The sequence below is a fragment of the Pleurodeles waltl genome, chromosome 5, assembly GCF_031143425.1.
Source record: "Pleurodeles waltl isolate 20211129_DDA chromosome 5, aPleWal1.hap1.20221129, whole genome shotgun sequence".
In the NCBI taxonomy this organism is placed as follows: Eukaryota; Metazoa; Chordata; class Amphibia; order Caudata; family Salamandridae; genus Pleurodeles; species Pleurodeles waltl.
The window spans coordinates 429,108,374-429,128,535 of record NC_090444.1 but is presented as its reverse complement, the minus strand read 5'-3'; the positions used below and the strand labels follow the sequence as shown (position 1 = coordinate 429,128,535).

Here is a 20,162-nt window from a genome sequence, read left to right as displayed (position 1 = left end):
CTCTGCACCCGACGCCCCAGGCTCGACCTGCGGAGAAACAACACTACAGGGAGGACTCCCCGGCGACTGCGACCCTGTGAGTAGCCAGAGTTGACCCACCTAAGCCCCCCAAGCGACGCCTGCAGAGGGAATCAAGAGGCTCCTCCTGACCGCGACTGCCTGCTTCTAAGAACCCGACGCCTGGTAAAGACACTGCACCCGCAGCCCCCAGGACCTGAAGGATCCAACCTCTAGTGCAGAAGCGACCCCCAGGTGGCCCTCTCCCTTGCCCAGGTGGTGGCTACCCCGAGGAGCCCCCCTCTTACCTGTCTGCTTCGCTGAAGAGACCCCTTGGTATCCCATTGAACTCCATTGCAAACCCGACGCCTGTTTGCACTCTGCACCCGGCCGCCCCCGTGCCGCTGAGGGTGTACTTTTTGTGCTGACTTGTGTCCCCCCCAGTGCCCTACAAAACCCCCCTGGTCTGCCCTCCGAAGACGCGGGTACCTACCTGCTGGCAGACTGGAACCGGGGCACCCCCTTCTCCATTGAAGCCTATGCCTTTTGGGCACCACTTTGACCTCTGCACCTGACCGGCCCTAAGCTGCTGGTGTGGTAACTTTGGGGTGCCCTGAACCCCCAACGGTGGGCTACCTTGGACCCAACTTTGAACCCTGTAGGTGGTTTACTAACCTGCAAAACTAACAAACACTTACCTCCCCCAGGAACTGTTGAAAATTGCACTGTCTAGTTTTAAAATAGCTTATTTCCATTTTTGTGAAAACTGTACATGCTATTTTGCTAATTCAACGTTCCTAAAGTGCCTAAGTGAAATACCTTTCATTTGAAGTATTACTTGTAAATCTTGAACCTGTGGTTCTTAAAATAAACTAAGAAAATATATTTTTCTATACAAAAACCTATTGGCCTGGAATTGTCTGAGTGTGTGTTCCTCATTTATTACCTGTGTGTGTACAACAAATGCTTAACACTACCCTCTGATAAGCCTACTGCTTGACCACACTACCACAAAATAGAGCATTAGAATTATCTCTTTTTGCCACTATCTTACCTCTAAGGGGAACCCTTGAACTCTGTGCATGCTATTTCTTACTTTGAAATAGTACATACAGAGCCAACTTCCTACACTAACACTAACCCGGTACCGAACGATAACAATACTGTCGAATTTTTGATACTTTAGCTAACTTTACCGATTCGAAATACGGAGTGAAGAGGAACACGTCCGAACCCGATGGCGGAAAGAAAACAATCTAAGATGGAGTCGACGCCCACGCGCAATGGAGCCGAAAGGGAGGAGCCACTCGGTCCCGTGACTCGAAAAGACTTCTTCGAAGAAAACCAACTTGTAACACTCTGAGCCCAACACTAGATGGCAGGATAATGCACAGCATGTGTATCTGCAGCTACACATGCCACTGAACATATATATATATATATTTGTATAAAAATATCCGCAGAGCTGGGAGGCTTGGGTGGGTAGAAGGAATCTGCAGCTAGATAGAGTCTCAACCAGATACCTCGTTACCGAAGGTAAGTAACTTGTTCATCTGATAGACTTCTAGCTGCAGCTTCCTTACCTTAGATTAGATACCCAAGCTATAACCCATGGCGGTGCCCCTCTCTTCTCACCTGGCTTTCCAGGCAGTAGTGTTTTGCAAACGTGTGCAAGGAAGCCCAGGTTGCCGCCTGACAGATGTCCACCACAGGTACACCACGTGCTAACGCAGTGGTAGCAGCTTTCCCCCTAGTAGAGTGAGCTCTCAAGCCCTCAGGAGGCTGCTTCTTTGCCAAAGCGTAGCAGATCTTTATACAGAGAACGACCCAGCGGGAAATGGATTGTTTCTGTACTGCCCGACTCTTCTTTGCACCAACGTACCCCACAAAGAGTTGGTCGTCCATCTGGAACTATTTAGTGCGATCAAGATAGAACGATAACGCTCTTTTTGGGACCAGCCGATGGAGACGCTCCTCTTCCTTAGAGGGATGCGGTGGTGCAAAGAAGATGGTCAGGCTGATATTTTGACCCAGATGGAAAGGGGTCACCACCTTGGGGAGGAAAGAGGCACGAGTTCTGAGAACCACTTTTTCAGGAACGATTGTGAGATACAGCGGTTTTGACGACAAAGCCTGTAGCTCACTCACTCTTCTGGCAGATGTAATTGCCACCAAAAAGGATGTCTCAATAGTGAGCAGCCGAAGAGGACAGTTATGTAAGGGCTCGAAGGGAGCACACATAAGGAAGGTAAGAACCAGATTAAGGTCCCACTGGGGCATAACAAAAGGCACAGGCAGGAACAAATGCACAAGCCCTTTCAAAAATCTCTGTACTATAGATGATTTAAACAAAAATGGTTGATCGGGCAACTGAAGAAAGGCCGATAAGGCTGCAAGATAGCCCCTGAGAGTCCCTAAGGAGGAACCCTGTTGGGCGAGAGATAATATAAACAAAAGGATATTAGACAGAGAAGAAGAAAGAGGATCAATAGACCGCTCTGTACAATATGAAACAAAACGTTTCCAACGGCAGGCGTAGACCGACTTAGTAGAGGGACGCCTGGCTGCCAGAATGATATCACAGACCTCGGGAGGGAGGTCATAAACCATCAACTGTCGTCGCTCAATCTCCACGCATGAAGGCGCGGAGTTGACAGGTTCGGGTGGAGAACCTTCCCCTGCTGCTGCAACAGAAGATCCTCCCAAAGAGGCAGACTGATTGGAGGACCGATGCTCATTTTGAGAAGCTCTGGATTCCAAACTCTCCGTGCCCAATCTGGAGCCACTAGGATTACTTGGGCCCGGTCATTCTTGATTTTCTTGAGAACTCTGGGCAGACGTGGTATAGGCGGAAAGGCGGACAGGAGGCCTGAACTCCACTTGCGGCGAAAAGCGTCGCCGAGCAATCGCCCCCTTGGAAACTCCAACGCGCAAAACTGCTGACATGCGTTCTCAACGGAGGCAAACAGATCTAACCAAGGCTCTCCCCACTGCTGAAAGAGTCCTTGCGCCACCTCCGGATGGAGACACCATTTGTGATCCTCTAAGCATTTTCGGCTGAGCTCGTCCACCCTGGCGTTCAGAGAACCTGCCAGGTGTTGAGCCACCAGGGTTATGCCCTGCTGTTCCAGTCATGTCCAGAGACGTAAAGCCTCTTGACAAAGGGTCCACGACCCCACCCCGCCCTGCTTGTTGCAGTACCACATTGCAGTAGTGTTTTCCGTGAACTCCTGCACCACCTTCCCTTTCACAACAGGAAGAAATGCTTTTAATGCTAGTCGGACCGCCCAAAGCTCCAGCAAGTTGATGTGGAGCCCAGATTCCGCCGGAGACCAGTGATCTCTGATCTCCACCTCTCCCAGATGGCCGCCCCATCCCAGAAGTGACGCATCTGTCACTACTGTTAGATCTGGTTGGGGAAGGGAGAGGAGTCTGCCTTTGACCCAATCGCAGTTTACCAACCACCACTGCAGATCCTTTGCAGTCCCCTCCGAGATCTGAACCACGTCGGTAAGATTTCCATGATGCTGTGCCCATTAGAACTTCAGGTCCCACTTCAGAGCCCTCATGAGCCATCTGGCATGCTTGACTAATAGGATGCAGGAAGCCATGAGTCCCAACAGCCTCAGAGTCTGTCTCACCGAAATCCAGGATAGAGGCCGAAACATCGGTATCATAGCCTGAATATCCTGGACCCGCTGTTCGGGAGGATAGGCCTGATACTGCACTGTATCCAGAACAGCTCAGATGAAAGTGAGCTTCTGAGAGGGAGTCAGGTGTGACTTCGACACATTTATAGTGAACCCCAGCGAATGCAGAAGGTCCACCGTCGTCTGGAGGAGGGTGACGAGATCCTGGGGCGTAGGAGCCTTCAGCAGCCAATCGTCTAGGTAGGGGAAGACTGAAATCCCTGACCTGCGCAGATGAGCTGCCACCACCGCCATCACCTTTGTGAACACCCGAGGGGCACTGGTGATACCGAAAGTGAAAGTGCTTCTGGCCCACCTTGAACCGGAGGTAACGCCTGTGCGCTGGCAGGATTGTAATGTGGAAATACGCATCCTGCAAATATATCGCTACCATCCAGTCTCCTTGATCTAGGGCAGACAAAACCTGAGCAAGAGTGAGCATCTTAAATTTCTCCTTCTTGAGGAAGAGATTGACGTCCCTTAAATCCAAGATAGGTCGAAGGCCTTTGTTCTTTTTGGGAATAAGAAAGTAGCGGGATTAACAACCACTGCCTACTTCTGATAGTGGGACTCTTTCTATGGCTCCCTTGGCCAAGAAAGCCGTAACTTCCTCGCGGAGCAACACCAGATGGTCCTCCATCAGCCATTCCTTTGTTGGAGGGATAGAAGGAGGGAGAGACTGGAAGGGAAGGGGGTAGCCCTTCCGTATGATCTGCAGGACCCACTTGTCCGTTGTGATGGAAAGCCAGTGAGGGAGATAAAATTGAATCTTCCCTCCAACTAGATGGATGTAACCTTGCAGAACCATAATAGGAGGGCTTGGGCGCAGTGGAGGGGGGTTGTGTGGTGGCCAACCTCTGGCCAGATCCTCTGGGTCTGATGGTACCACAACCACGTCCTCTCCTGGGATGTTGTGAAGCCTGAGGACAGTGGCTAAACTGTGGCTGGCATGGTACCACGCCCCTTCCGAAGCCTCGAAAGGGGCGAAAGACAGACTGCTGTCGTGCTGGCGCTGAAAGGCCCAAGGATCTGGCCGTAGCTCGAGAATCCTTGAACCTCTCAAGCGCGGAGTCTGCCTTTTCGCCAAAAACGTGAGAGCCATCAAAGGGCATGTCCATCAAGCTGGACTGGATATCCCCTGAGAAACCAGTTGAACGTAGCCAGGCGTGGCGACATAGGGCAACTGACGATGAAATCGCTCTGCCCAGCGAGTCGGTCGTGTCCAAACCACACATGATCGTGAACTTGGCTGCATCTCTCCCATCCTTGACAGCCTGGGTGAGTGTGTCCCCTACTCCCTCCAGGGGCTGGGGGAGCACCTGTGCCACCGTATTCCATAAAGTATGGGAGTAACGGCCCAATAGGCAAGAGGTGTTTACGGGCCTCAATGCCAGGCTGGTGGAAGAAAGCATCTTCTTCCCAAGCTGGTCCAGCCTCTTGGATTCCCTATCCGGGGGAGCGGAAGGGAAGGCACCACGGGAAGTAGAGGCTTGGACAACCAAGCTCTTAGGAGTGGGGTGTTGAGTCTATGGCGGCGGCCGACCGTCCTATTCACAGGAGCCCCTGTGCCGGGTTTAGACCATGTACCCAGAAGGACGTCTGTAAGAGCCTCATTGAAGGGCAACATCGGCTTTGATGTTGTCACCCCCGGTTGAAGCACTTCTGTCAGGATATTTGTCCTGACTGGCACCGTAGGCAAATCTAGGTGCAAGACCTCAGCTGCCCTACGCACCACCATAGCAAATGAAGCACCCTCCTCCGTAGCCACATTAGGAGGAGAGAGCATACCAGCATCTGGAGACGTGTCCAGTCCACTGGCCTCCCCTAGGTCCTCATACCAGTCCTGCTGCAAGCCACATTCTAAAGGGTCCACCGACCCCTCCCATTCCTCTCCTGCGTCTGGCTGATCTAAATAATGCTCAGACAATGATCTGGGCCGAATTGGCTCAGTCGAAGTCGGGGTCAACGTCGTTGCTCAGGCTCCAGATCATCTGGAATAAGGATGGGGCTACCACCGGTGGGCGCCGGTGGCGGAATCATCGACGTCGGACCTGGCGCCGGAGGAAGTCGGCTGTGAGGGACCGGTGCCAGTCTGGATCCGGTATCGGATCCTGGGGTCCCCAACGGCGCCAAGGCCGAAGCCGCCGACGTCAAATCCGAAGGGGCCCCTGCTGACCCCACGGGGCCGGAAGACTCCTCCAAGGGTGCAGCCCACTCAAAAACGAGACGCATGGGCTCGTAAAATTCTTAAATGTGAGCGGGGTCGATCCTATCCCCGGAAAAGGGGGAAGAAGCGGAGTCAGCCCTGGCGACGGCTCTGCGGAACCACGCTCGGAAACGTTGACGTTCCATAGACACCTCGTCGGCCATGGTGAAGACAATGTCCGCTTGGACTTCTTCTTCTTGTGCCTTTTACATTTAGATGACACACACCACACGGCTTGAACCCTCTCTTTCTCGAAGACATGACTTCAAACAGTCAAAAAAGCCTCGACAAACCGTCGAAGAAGCGTAGCTCTTTCCGGAACTATTCTTAACCGGCGCGAAAGGGAAAGAACTGACATACGCGCGCCGAGACGGCGTCTATATAGACAACTGTGACGTCATAGACTGCTCCAACGACGCTGACGACGCACGCGGAGCTGGTCGACACACGCGGATCCGAACAATGCCGCCCGACCGCGCGTGCAGGGTACTGCTCAGCAGAAAAATTCCAGATTCGAAGCGGACGCCAGGGAATTTGCCCCATTTTCTGGCTGTTTGTCTGTGTGTTTGTGTTCACTGGGATCTTGCTCACCAGGAACCCAGTGATTATGCTTTCTCCTCTTAAACTTGGTTGCTAGAACCTTTTTCACTCCACATTTGGCATACTGGTGCCCCCCATGTAAGCCCCTAGTATATGGTACCTAGATATCAAGGGCAATAGGGTACCAGGAGATCCCTATGGGCTGCAGCATATATTATGCCACCCATCTGGAGCACGTGCAAAATGTTCTGCAGGCCTGCCATTGCAGCCTGCGTGAAAGGGTGGATGCACCGTTTTCAATACTAAGTCACTGTGAGTCACCCCTATAGCAGGCCCTTCTAGCCCAAATGGCAGGGTGCAAGTACCTGTGTGTAAGGGCACCACTGCACTAGCAGAGATGCCCCCACGAACTCCAGCTCAATTTTCCTGGACTTTGTGAGTGTGGGAACGCCATTTTATTCATGTACTGGGCATAGATCACTACTCATGTCCAGCTACGTAATGGTAATTCCGAACCTAGGCATGTTTGGTATCAAACATGTCGGAATCATACCCCAATCCTGCTGCAAGTATTGGAAGTATGATTCCATGCACTCTGGAGCCTTCTTAGAAGACCCCCTGCATTGATACCACCAATCTTACAGGGTTTTCCGGGCAGCCCGAGCTGCCGCCACCCCATTGACAGGTTTCTGCCTTTCTGCTGCTTGATCTGATCAAGTTCAGGAAGGAAGAACAAAGGATTTCCTTTGGGTGAGGGAGGTAACACCCTCTCCCTTTGGAAACAGGTGTGATAGGCTTGGGAGGGGGAGGCTCTCCAAGCCACTAGTTGTGCTTTGAAGGGCACATTTGGTGCCATCTGTGAATAAACAAATTCACACCTGTTCAGGGATACCTAGCCTCTACTCTAGCTTGAAACTAGACAATGGAAAGATGAGTGACCACTCCCCTGTCCATCACCGCCCCAGGGGTGGTGCTCAGAGCTCCTCCAGAGGGTCCCTGGGTTCTGCCATCTTACTTTCAAGGTTGGCAGGGAACTCCGGGATTACGTGAGTGGCCAGGCCAGGCAGGTGGTCACCTGGCAAGGTGACCAAGCCGACTCTCTGGGCAATTTTGGGTCTTCCTCTGGGGTGGGTCCTCAGATTCTGCTTGTAAGATTCCAGCAGGACTCCTCTGCAACCTCCACTTTGACTTCTAGCCACTGAAACCGCAACTGGAACCTCCAGGAACAGACAATCTGCATCCACGAAGAAGACTCTTCTTGCAACATTCTTTCCATGACTCCATTCAACTTCTGCAACATTTCCCCAGCTGTGCATCCTCCCTGGGTGGCAAGTCTTCAGTCTGCACAAGAAGGAAGAAGGAATGTCCCTTGGAGTGAAGAAGTCACTCCCCTGCATCCGGAGGCACCTACTGCAACGACGACTGGCTGCATGGATCTCCTCTCCTCCTGAGCAGTGCGGATCCCGCATCACGGGTGGTGGTCCGGAGTAGTCCTCTTCGTCCTCTCTGCCAGCTATCCAACTGTGGAGGAGGTAAGCCCTTGACTTCCCATGCAGGACAGTACCCCCGTGCAGCACATCTCTTGCAGCTGCCAAGGCTTGTTTTCATCTCCTCCAAGGGAACTTCAGGCTACGTGCAGCTCCAGCCCTCAGCACTCCTTCCTGCGATGCACAGCCCTGTGTGTGTTTCTCCTGCGGTGTGGGCTCCTTCTGCGACTCCTGTGTCCCCGCCCTGTGGGTGCTACCTATGCACCTGTGGGCCCTCTGTCTCGCCGAGGGTCCCCGGTGACCCACCCTTCTGGGTTGAGTCCTCCTATGCCTTGCTGGTCCCAGCAGTACCACTTTTCCACTAATCGCGATTTTGCCTTTGCAAAGGCTTGTTGGTGGAATTCCTGCACCAATACCCATCTGTAATCTTTACTCCAGCAAGGGACATTTTCTGCATGCATCAGGAACTCTCCTCCGGCTCCAGGGCTGCAGTACTGACCTGTTCTTCCTCACCATCGACCAACTCTTGCAAGTACAACTGGGTGGGTAGTAGCTCCTATTCCTCCGCGACTCCACTGACACTTTTGGATTGGTCCCCTCTCCCCACAGGGCTTCCTCTCCAGGAATCCACCGCTGGTTTCTTGCAGTTTTGTCTGGGTGTCTTCTTTTCTTCTTTTTCCTCCTTGTGTGTAGTTTGGGTAAAATCCAGTGTTTTACTCCTGCTTTCCTGGTCACTGGGGGATACTGTGTTACTTACCTCTGTGGTTTTCTGGTACTCCCAGCGCTCCTCTATGCATTCCACATACCTAGGTGGGGGGCCTGTGTTCGCATTAAATTTTTTTAGTATATGGTTTGGGCTCCACCTAGGGTCACTATTGGTTATTTATATTTGCAGTTTTCTAAGCTTTTCAATGCCTATTTCTGTTAACTAGTGTATTACTTACTTCCTACTGGAGGGCTGCCCTTCTAGTATTTTTTGGTATTGTGTTCCAAAAATAAAATACCTTTATTTTTGTACAACTGAGTGTTTTCTTTGTGACTACAGTGGTTTTGCATGAGCTTTGCATGTCTCCTAGATAAGCCTTTGCTGCTCATCTACAGCTACCTTCAGAGAGCCTGGCTTCTAGACACTGCCTACACTTCACTAATAGGGGATACCTGGACCTGGTATAACGTATAAGTGCTAGAGGTACTCAGCACACAACAGGCCAGCTTTCAACATTGGTGGTGCAGTGGTGGGATAAGCACTTGCAATTGCCTTACCACTCTGTCACTTGGTACTTTCTACAGGAAAGACGACTTACTAGGTAGGGATCTACACTGATACCTAGTAAAAGAGAACAGTCTGTTGGGCTTGGGTATGAGAAGGGTTTAGGCATAGCCCTTACTCCAAACTTCTTTTTGGGAACTTAGAGTAGTTGGGGATCCTACACCACTCTAGCTAGCTGACATGTCTTTAGCAGAGCACACAACTCATGTAAAGGAGTCTCCTAATGAGGAAATTACCTTCTAAGAGCTTATGGAATTGTGTGCAGAAAGAAAGCTGAAGACTTGAAGAAATCACAACAAGACTCTACTTATGGGCCTGCTCCTCCAGGATGTCCAGGAACTGGTAGGCAGGAGGAGGGTGAAGTAGATTCTGACCCCCAGTGCTAGGAAAAGAGAACTTAGCCACTGAGGTGGGTCTGGACACAGCCAGGGAGGATCAGGCAAAGCCTAGGAACACCCACAGTCCTGCTAGGAGCACTGTCAGCAGTGTAAAGGGGGGCCCTAACCGTAGGTCCACCTTTGTTCCTAGAGGGCTGGTTCAGAGGGTACCCCAGAACAGAAATAGATCCACCTCTGCCCACTCTCAGTTCTCCTCAGCATCTGAGGAGAGCCACTGCATAACACCAGGGGATTCTCTAGATAGGGAACTGAGGCAACTGAGACTGGAGGAGGCCAAGCTGAGGCAGCAGCAGCAACAGCTAGCCCTAGACAGGGAGGCCTTGGCAGTGGAGAGAGAAAGACAGGGGTTGGGGTTAGCACCCCATGGTGGCAGCAGCAACTCTGGTTTCAGGGAACCAAGGCTCAGGGAGGACTCTTTTTATTCCAGAAACCTCAGTAAGGTTGTTCCTCCCTACAAGGTGGGAGATGACATTCACAAGTGGTTCTCTGCTCTGGAGAGGGCCTGTAAAGTACAAACGGTCCCCCAGAGATAGTGGGCGGCTATCTTTAGGCTCTCCTTCTCTGACAAGGGAAGGGATAGATTCTTTACTGTCAGAGAGGAGGATGCTGGCAATTTCACTTTGTTGAAGTCTGCTATTTTGGATGGCTTTTGTCTGACCGCTGAACAATACAGGATAAAGTTCCGGGGGACCGGGAAAGAGTCCTCCCAGGCAGGATTGGGTTGATTTTGTGAATTGCTCTATTAAGGCATTGGAAAGCTGGATATATGGCAGCAGTCAATGATTATCAGGGCTTATACAATCTTATTCTGAGAGAGCATTTAATTAACAACAGTGTGTTTGAATTGTCGCACCATTACTTGGTAGACTCAGATCTGACCTCACCCCAAGAATTGGTAAAGAAAGCAGACAAATAGGTCAGAACAAGGGTGAGCAGAAAAGCTCCCACAGGGGGGTGACAAAGACAAGAAAAAAGGAAGCAGGTAAGGCCCAGAACAAGGGTGGGGACAAAAACAAACCTAAAGAGTCTTCATCAGGCCCACAAAATGTCTCTGGGGGTGGGTCCAAAACCTCTTCTTTCCACAACAAAAGGCCTTGGTGCTATGTTTATAGAAACAAAGGCCATTGGCCAGGAGACAGCTCATGTCTTAACAAAAGAACCAAGCCACCCACCACTACAACCCCCACCTCTACCACTAGTGGCCCTAGTAATAGCAGTAGTGGTGGGTCTGGTAGCAATAGCCAGTCCAAGGGAGTAGCTGGGCTCACTTTAGGAAGTGTAGTGGGGGCTGGTTTAGTTAGAGTACTGAGGCTATTTTAGTCTCAGATGGGGGCATTGATTTTGCCACCCTTGGTGTCTCTCCCCTTAATATGGGTAAATACAGGCAGCTATCCTTGATAAATGGTGTAGGTGCCAGTGTCACTATGGTGACTGAAGAACTGGTGTCCCCAGAGCAACACCTACTTGGTCATCAAGTGCAAAGTGACACCCACAACAATACTGTGTGTCACCCCATGGCAGTTGTTGATTTCAGCTGTGGGGGAGGGAGGGGTTAGCTGGCTACTGGTACTTAAAAAGATGTTGTGTTCGCAGACCTACCTGTAGAGTATCTACTAGGAAACGGCTTGGAGACTTCAACTTGGGATGAGGTAGAGTTGGATGCACCAATGCTGGGCATCGAAGGACATATTTTTGCTTTAACTAGGTCACAGACCAAAAAGCAAAAAGAAAAAGGAAACTTGGAGCATTAAATAATGGCCCAAGAGGCTCCTAAAGCCAAGGGAAGAAAGGGCAAAAAGTAGCCCCATACCCAACCCTCCAGTGAGGACTTTTGAGAAGGAGGAATCCACTCCCTTGGCAGAACCTACACCTGAGGAGTTGAAAGCTGACAGCTGAATTCTTAGGTGCAAGGGGGCCTGCCAGGGAGGGATTCAGTATGAAACAGAAAACCTGTCCCACACTGGAAGGGTTAAGACAGCAAGCTGTCCTTCAGGAAGTAGGGGATGTCAGTGGCACCCACAGGATGTATTGTGAAGAAAACCTCTTATACACAAATCCAAGGGAACACAAACCTGGTGCCACAAGGAGATTGGTAGCACCTCTGCAGTATAGAGAGTTTTTGTTGACACTTGCCCATGACATACCCCTGGCAGGTCACTTGGGGCAAAGCAAGACTTGGGACAGGCTCTGACCCTATTTATTTTGCTGCCACCATTTATGGGTGCTAAACCCATTTCTGCTCTCTCCCTTTCTAAATCTAGGAGTTGTTGCTCCAAAGCTAACCCTTTGGCCATCCTTGCTAAAGGGATGTCCTCTTCTCTGAGGCTGCCCTCAATGTTCCCAGAGGAACTGGACTCCCCTTTGAAAGATCCAGATCCAGTGAGTACTATCCTTGGAGATAAGGGTCTGGGGATCCTGGTCTCCCTAGCTAGGCAAGGAAGGGGGGAGATCATCCACTTCATCTCTAAAATCTTCCCCTTCTGAGTGGAGTTCTTCCTCCTCAGTAGGGTGGTCCCTGGTGTACTCTACAAGAGCTCCTGGAGCTTGACCTTGATAGGGCTGGAACCAGTTCTGATCTTTTTCAGCTTGCAGAGGGACCTTGGCTCTGTCATCCTTAGATGGAGATAAGGAATGAGGTTAAGTTCAATGACTATTCCTCTGAGCTGCTCATTATGCTACTAAGGGTGGGAGTACTGTTTAGAAACTAAAAACTACGTCTAGTAACTACATCCTAACTTTTACAAAACTTTTAACCTTAAAAAAGATGCTAAAAGAGACTTAACCAAGGCCCTAACAGGACTTTTAAAAATTTAGAAAAATAGTCAAAATTCAAAAATCAGTTTTCTAAAGGCAATTTGGAATTTAGTTGTGTGATCAGGTATTAGCTGAGTTGTCCAGCAAATGCAAATTTGTAGACCCCACCTCTGATCCACCAATGTAAGAAGCTGGGTCTGTATATCCTATATCAAAATGAGATATAGTGTGCACTGAGTCCAGGGGTGGCCAGAGGCTTGACAGAGGCAATAATAGATAACACTAATGCTCTATTTGTGGTAGTGTGGTCGAGCAGTTAGGCTTATCAGAGGGTAGTGTAAGCATCTGTTGCAAATACACAAGCAATAGCAGAAACACACACTCAATGACTTAACTCCAGACCAGTAGGAGCAGGCTATTAAGAATGTGTTATGACAGGCCCAGTTTGATGGAGAACTGAGGATTTGGGACTTTACACCCTTCAGGGACATGGACAACCTAATGTCCATGGAGGGTTGAAGGCTTGGAGGATGTGATTTGGCAGGAGATTTGTACCCCAATGGGGAGTTTATCTCCTTCACTGATGCCCGGAACACGTTGGGCCTGGGATCCGGTCAGTTTTTGCAATATGCCAAAATGGAGAGTGTGGCTCGTGAGATCTGGTGTTGTTTTCTGGTGGCTCTTCAGCCATCGGCGTTGTTGAATGGCTGATTAATTGGGGCGAGGGGACTCATTTGATCACTCGGGTCTATGAAGCCCTTCAGGATGATCAGCCGGGCGTGATAAGTGTGGCGCATAGTGCTTGGAAGAGTGAACTGGGAGATCACATAGAGGATGCTGAGTGGGCAATGGCGTTGTCATTGGTGCACAGGGTTTCATGCAACAATAGGTTTAAACTATTACACTTCAGTTTTTGTAGATAGGACATACCTCACACCTAGTCGTCTAAATAAGATTGATCCTGGACGAGGGGCCTGGTGTCCTAGGTGTCGCACTTTCAATGGCTCCTTCCTACACTTAGCTTGGTCCTGTAGGATGGTGCCCTATTTTTGGCAGGAGGTGGTTGGGAGAGTAGAGGAGGTTACAGGACTGGGGCTGGTAGCAACATCACTGACATGGCTTTTAGGTGTAGTGCGGAGACGGTGGTGTAGGAGTATACCATATAAGCTCACTCAGCTGTCTCTGGCATTGGCCAAGCGTCAGATGGCTATTAGCTGGATGAGTGCCCGGAGCCCTTCTATCTCTTGCTGGATTCGAGATTTAATGGAATGGGGTGCAGCTGAGGAACAATATCTACAGATAGCCCGCATGGAGGAAGGGGCACTGACAGCCGTGATTGCCTGGGGAGCACTATTGGAACGGTTCACTGGGGTGGAGTATTTTAGGTCTGCAGCAAGTATGGATGATGAGGGCTGAATAAGTAAATCGTGCATCAACTTGATAGGTGACGACCAACTGTAGTAGCCTAGGTTTCTGTTATTTACAATATGTTTAATGACTGGTTCCATGTGGACCTCCACCCAGGGCAGGGTTTGCTCCTGGCCACAGAGTGCACAAAGGCACTCACCCCATGTGGTCAGAAACTCGTCTGGTTGTGGCAGGCTGGCACAGACTGGTCAGTCTTACACTATCAGTTAGGCTAACATCCAGGGGGCATCTCTAAGATGCCCTCTGTGTGCATTTTTCAATAAATCCCACACTGGCATCATTGTGGGTTTATTGTGCTGAGAAGTTTGATACCAAACTTCCCAGTATTCAATGAAGCCACTATGGTGCTGTGGAGTTCGTAATGAGAACCTCCCAGACCATATACTCAATATAGCTATACTGCACTTACAATGTCTAAGAATTGACTTAGACACTGTAGGGGCATTTGCTCATACAGCTATGCCCTCACCTGTGGTATAGAGCACACTGCATAAGGGATGTAAGGCCTGCTAGTGGTGACTTACCTATGCCATAGGCAATGGTTTGTGGGCATGGCCCCCCAAGAGGAGTGCCTTGTCGACTTTGTCTTTTTTTTCCCCACCAGCAATCAGAAGCTGTCAGGCAGTGTGCATGTGCTGAGTGAGGGGTCCCCTAGGGTGGCAAAATATATGCTGCAGCCCTTAGAAACCTTCCCTGTCCAAAGGGCCCTTGGTACCATGGGTACCTTTTACAAGGGACTTAACTGTGTGCCAGGGCTGTGCCAATTGTGGAAGCAAAGGTACAGTTTAGGGAAAGAACACCCGCTGAGGGTGTGTTTTGTGTGCTTGTGCCCCCCCCCGCACCCCCCAAGTGCTCTACAAAACCACCCTGGTCTGCTCCCAGTGGACACAGGTACTTACCTGCTAGCAGACTGGAACCGGAGCATCCCTGTTCTCCATAGGTGCCTATGTGTTTTGGGCCCTGCTTTGACCTCTGCACCTGGTCGGCCCTGTGTTTCTGGTGCAGTGGCTTTGGGGTTGCCTTGAACCCCCAACGGTGGGCTTCCTATGCCCAGGAGACTGAACTTGTAAGTGCTTTACTTACCTGAGTAACTAACGAATACTTACCTCCCCCCGGAACTGTTGATTTTTGCAGTGTCCACTTTTAAAATAGCTATTTGCCATTTTAACCTAAACTGTGTGTACTACTGTTTTAAATCAAAGTTCTATACTTACCTGTGTGAAGTACCTTGCAATGTATGTACTTACCTAAAATTTGATTCTGTGGTTCTAAAAATAATTTAAGAAAATATATGTTTCTATATAAAAACCTATTGGCCTGGAGTTAAGTCTTTGAGTGTGTGTTCCCATTTATTGCCTGTGTGTGTAAAACAAATGCTTAACACTACCCTCTGATAAGCCTACTGCTCGACCACACTACCACAAAACAGAGCATTAGCATTATCTCATTTTGCCACTATCAACCTCTAAGGGGAACCCTTGGACTCTGTGCACACTATCTCTCACTTTGAGTAAGTATATACAGTGTCAACTTCCTACACTGAGGGAATACCACTCACACCGGGGTCTCATATGCCCGGGGCAGAGGCTTATTGTCTTCGCTTATGCTAAGGACACATTGCTTTATGTCGGGATATGGACTGCAATCTAACTCCAATCTTAAAGGAGGTAACACTGTTTGGAGGGCACTCCGGGCAAACTGGGAGAAGTCTATTGTTTTTCTTTAACAACAACACTACCAGTGCAAATGGAATAACTGTTGCAATGGACAGCTGATGCTGTCTGATATTTGGGGATTTGTGTACACACTGATCCGGTAACTGTACTGCTAGAAAATTTAGGGGGCAACTTTACATAAACTGACTGAAGCTGTTGATGTTTGGATAAAACTGCCCCTCTCTCTGGTTTGTTGTGTAGCAATTATGAAAACGGTTGTGCTACTCCACTTTTTGTTCCTTTTCATGAACATCCCACTACAACTGTCGTAATCTGTATGGACCATGCTGCGTGCGTCAGTGATTCACTTAGCATGGTCCAGGAAACAACCACGGGTAAGATGGGACCCCTCTCACCTTGCCATATGACATGGGGGGATTAAATGTGCCTGATCTTGAGACCTATTATCCTGTGGCAGAGAGCAGTTTGGCCCACTGTTGGATACATGGTCCACAGACATTCCGCATTTACAATTAAAGTGTGTCCTGGTAGCTCCACTCACACTGCTGCAGGTTCTCTTTCTTAAGCTGAAGCGCCGGCTTCGTGTCTATGACTCATTGAATGTCACCAGCAGCTCCAGGCACCACCTGGTGGACCGGCAAACAGGAGCACTCTTATGCTCCCCACTTATTCCCCTGAATTGGTGTTTGTGGTCCTGTTGGGACAAAAGAAGGGTGCAGAGCATACTCTCAACTCTCTAGGCAAACACAATATAGGGGACTTCTTTGAGGAAGGGATAATGTGCAGCTGGGGACTTCTTTGAGGAAGGGATAATGCGCAGCTGGGAACAGGTGCAGACCGCTATGGTGGCCCCCACCAGATTGATGCGCTTTTATTACCACAGAGCTAGACACACCATGTGTGATTTGCTCGGCAGAGATTTACAGGAGACCCTTGAATTGTCAGCGTTAACCTTTATCATACAAATACCCACTCCCACACATAAAGTGTCAAGACTCTATGCAGGAGGCTTGCAGACCCGGTCTCACAAAGGCTAGACTGGACTGGCAAAGAGACTTGCAGCTTACTATAACAGACACACAGTGGCAGTACTGCTGCTCGGTCACACAGTCTATTTCTCTTAATGGTAGACATAGACTAATAAATATTTCAAATATATAAACAGACTATTTTATACACCAGTCTGACTCGCCAGATATGGGCTACGAGACAGCACACAGTGTTTCAGCTGCGGGGAGGACGAGGTGGGATTTGCACACCTTGCCTGCACTGCCCTGGAGTCTGTAGATTCTGGGAAGATATTTTCTCTGCACTAGAGGCCATCACAGAGCTTTCTCTAATGAGGGACCCACTGTTGGTTCTACATGGGTATGAAAGGGATGTCTCTAAATCAATAGGACGACTTGTGGCTATTGGTCTGCTATTGGTCTGCTCTTAGTAAAACGTAGGGTTGCCATTCGGTGGGCTCCTGGGCCCATTCCACTACTAAAGGAGTAGCATGAGGACATGGCTTATTGCAACACATGCTCAGACAATTACAGGGAGATGCTTCCCGTGTGTTGTGCGCTGCAAGACATCTGGGGGCTATATAGAACTTATCTTTACAGTCACACCAACATAGATCTTGATAATGGTACAACGGAATCCGTAGATGAGCATGCTGAAAAGCAAGGTATAAGTGACATTATGACCCTCTCTTAGGGCCATTGTCATAATGTATGCCGGATTAGAATTTGTTATAAATGGCAGATTGTCTCTCTGATGCATGCAATAAATGTTGTACTCCTTAGCTCTGTCGCAATTGTGGTAAAAGATCCTGGTCGTCAAATTCCCTCCTCAATGCGGCAATATTGTAATTCACTTCCGAACGGTTTCTGTTTCTCTTGGTAAACATGATGCACTGCCTGCCCTTCATTGCTCTGGCTATACATATGCAATGCCTGCATGTACTTGTCAAACAAATAATAAAAAAAAAAAAAAGAATGCTACTCTTCATTCATGTCACTACTGTAGATTGCCTCTTATCAGAATTGCACTTTATATATTTTTCAGTTAATCATAATTGTATTAGATTTTCAAGATTTACACGTGCCGTTGAACAATATATGAAATCACTCACATTTTTATAGTAAATACTAGATGCACATCAAATCATGCTCGGGCAGTAAATTTAACAAGTGTATGAAGGACAAAATGAGGGCAACTCCTAGTAGAAACAGGCACCTTTCCGCACAATGATAAAGCCAGGTTTTGCATTTTAGAATTATAATTGTAAAGAACATACAAGTGTTCTAACTTAGGAAAAGTTACTTTCTTACCATGCATCTACAAAAGAACCCCCTTCACCACTAACTGGAGAATCCATTAACAGTTCAAAAAGCCAGTGAAGTTTCCGAGGGTCCCTACTCTCCTGTAACAAAGGAAAAAGTGTGGATACAATTAAAAATTGGTGCTACAAAACAAGCATTTTCTTTATTTAAATTCATTTTTGAAAATCAAACCTTAAGCAGTCAGAAGAGAGTGAGCATTAGGGAAAAAGAAATAACTACTACCCGTCATGTTTTATTTATTAAACATACTGTTTATGTTGGTTGCCATAAAAATTATATAGCCAAAAATAAGTTTACAAAAAGAAAAACAGAAGTAACTGTGAAAAGCAAAACTAGGTGTTTTGAGCACAAAAATCAAAGGGTACTTGAAAAGAGGACATTAAAGATGGTCAAGGAAATGTGCTCATAATCATGTATATAAACAGAGTTTGTTAAACAGATGGCTCATTCTTACAGGACAGGAAACAGCCATTTAATTTATTGTGGAGCCTCAATAATTTCAGTAACCTATGTGGTCGGAATTCAGTTTTTACAACTAGTTGAGTGCAACAATGAACCCCAGGTTTTGGGTTTGACACCCAGTCCTAACCTATGAATTGAATGTAGACATTCTGATACTGACCTGCGACAGTACAACTGGGTCTGAATTCCTGTTTCTTGAGTTCACACTAAATGTACTAATTAATTATCTGGTAGATACATTCTAATTGCAGATTCCTTACCTTAGAATTTTTCCCCCAGACTGGATCCGAAGATTTTGTCATCGAGCAATATCCTTGCGTGTTGGTAGGTGGCGTCAGTCGACTCTGCGGGCGTCGCTGGCATCGTAGTCACAGTGATGTCAGTTTCTTTTAACGATTTTCCACGCCAAAGCACAGAGCCGCTAAGAACACTGAGATTGGTGCGCCAGAGCTAGGGACCTGAAGGGGGAATCTCTGTCCCTAGAAATCAGTTTGCAAGTGGGGAGGATGGATGGGTCGGTAAGGAATCTGCAACTAGAATATATCTTGAATAGATATTTCATTAAAGAAGGTAAGCAAATTGTATGTCTGATAGAGACTTCTAGTTGCAGATTCCCTACCTTAGAATAGATACCCAAGCAATGCCACCCTCGGAAGTGGGCTGCAAACCAAGATCATACTAAAAAGTTCTGCAGGACCGAACAACATAAGTAGCTGTCCCGACGGACCTGACAGTCCAGGCAGTCATGTTTAGCAAACATGTGCAGGGATGCACATGCTTGCTCCAGGACAGGAACTCTGCGTGCTAACGCAGTGGAAGCAGCAGTTGCTCTGGTGGAATGAGCATGCAAGCTCTCAGGGGTTTGCCTCTTGGCCAAAGTGTAGCACATCTTGATGCAAAGAAGTACCCATCGAACTATGGTACATTTTTGCACCCCTTCCCTTTCTTCACACTCACATACCTGACAAAGAGTTGTTTGTCCACCCAGAAATCGTTAGTATGATTAAGACAGAATGCAAACTCTCGTTTTGGCTCCATACGGTGGAGTCTCTCCTCCTCATGGGAAGGATGTAGGGGTGTGTAAAAAGTAGGCAAGGTAATGGAGTGGCCCACATGAAAAGGCGTAACAACCTTGGGAAGGAAGGAAGTCTTAGTGCACAACTCCCTTTTGTCAGGATGCACAGACAAGAAGGGTGGCTTGGAAGAAAGAGCATGAAGCTCACTCACTCTGCGAGCAGAAGTGATGGCAACAAGAAAGACAGTCTTGAAAGTGAGGAGCCGTCAAGGGCAATTGTGCATCGGCTCAAAGGAAGTACACATTAATTAAGTAAGGACAAGATTAAGGTCCCACTGAGGCACGATAAACGGGAGTGAGAGGAAATAAATGGGTGAGACCTTTAACCCCTTCTGTGCCGCGGACGTAGTGGTTACGTCCCGCGGCACAGTGCTGCTGTGCCGAGGACGTAACCACTACGTCCTCGGCACACAGCCCAGAGGGAGCGCTCTCGCTCCCTCTGTGTGCTTCCCTCCCACCCCCCAAAGTCGGGGATGGAAGGGGAAGCCCTTCCCCTTCCACCCCCCACCCCCCCACCCCCCCATAATGACGTCAGCGCGCGATCGCGCGCTGACTTCATTATGGGTTCCTCGCCGCACAGGAAGCCATTTGCTTCCTGTGCGGCGACGAGAGAAGAGGTGAGTTCCTCTTCCCGGTGGGTGGGGGGTTGGGGCTAAAGAGGCACCGGGGAAAAGGAAAGGCTTTTCCTTTTCCCCGGTGTCTCTTTGAGCATTCCTGCTGCCCGATCGCATTGCGATCGGGCAGCAGGAATGCCCACTAGACACCAGGGATTTGTTTTCTTCATTGTTTTTTACGTTTTTTGGCACGCGGGGAGCGGCCCCTTGGGCAAGGTTCGCTCCCCTTTAGGGGG

At 48.9% G+C, this 20,162-nt stretch overlaps 1 protein-coding gene across 1 annotated transcript in view; it reads right to left on the bottom strand.

Moving 5' to 3' along the window:
• Positions 1–20,162, bottom strand: part of PSME4 (proteasome activator subunit 4) — a 1,396,200-nt gene that overhangs the window by 297,086 nt on the left and 1,078,952 nt on the right. Inside the window, exon 38 of the mRNA XM_069234194.1 lies at positions 17,764–17,855. Coding sequence (XP_069090295.1) covers positions 17,764–17,855 — 92 coding nt within the window. The remainder of the gene's footprint in view (positions 1–17,763; positions 17,856–20,162) is intronic.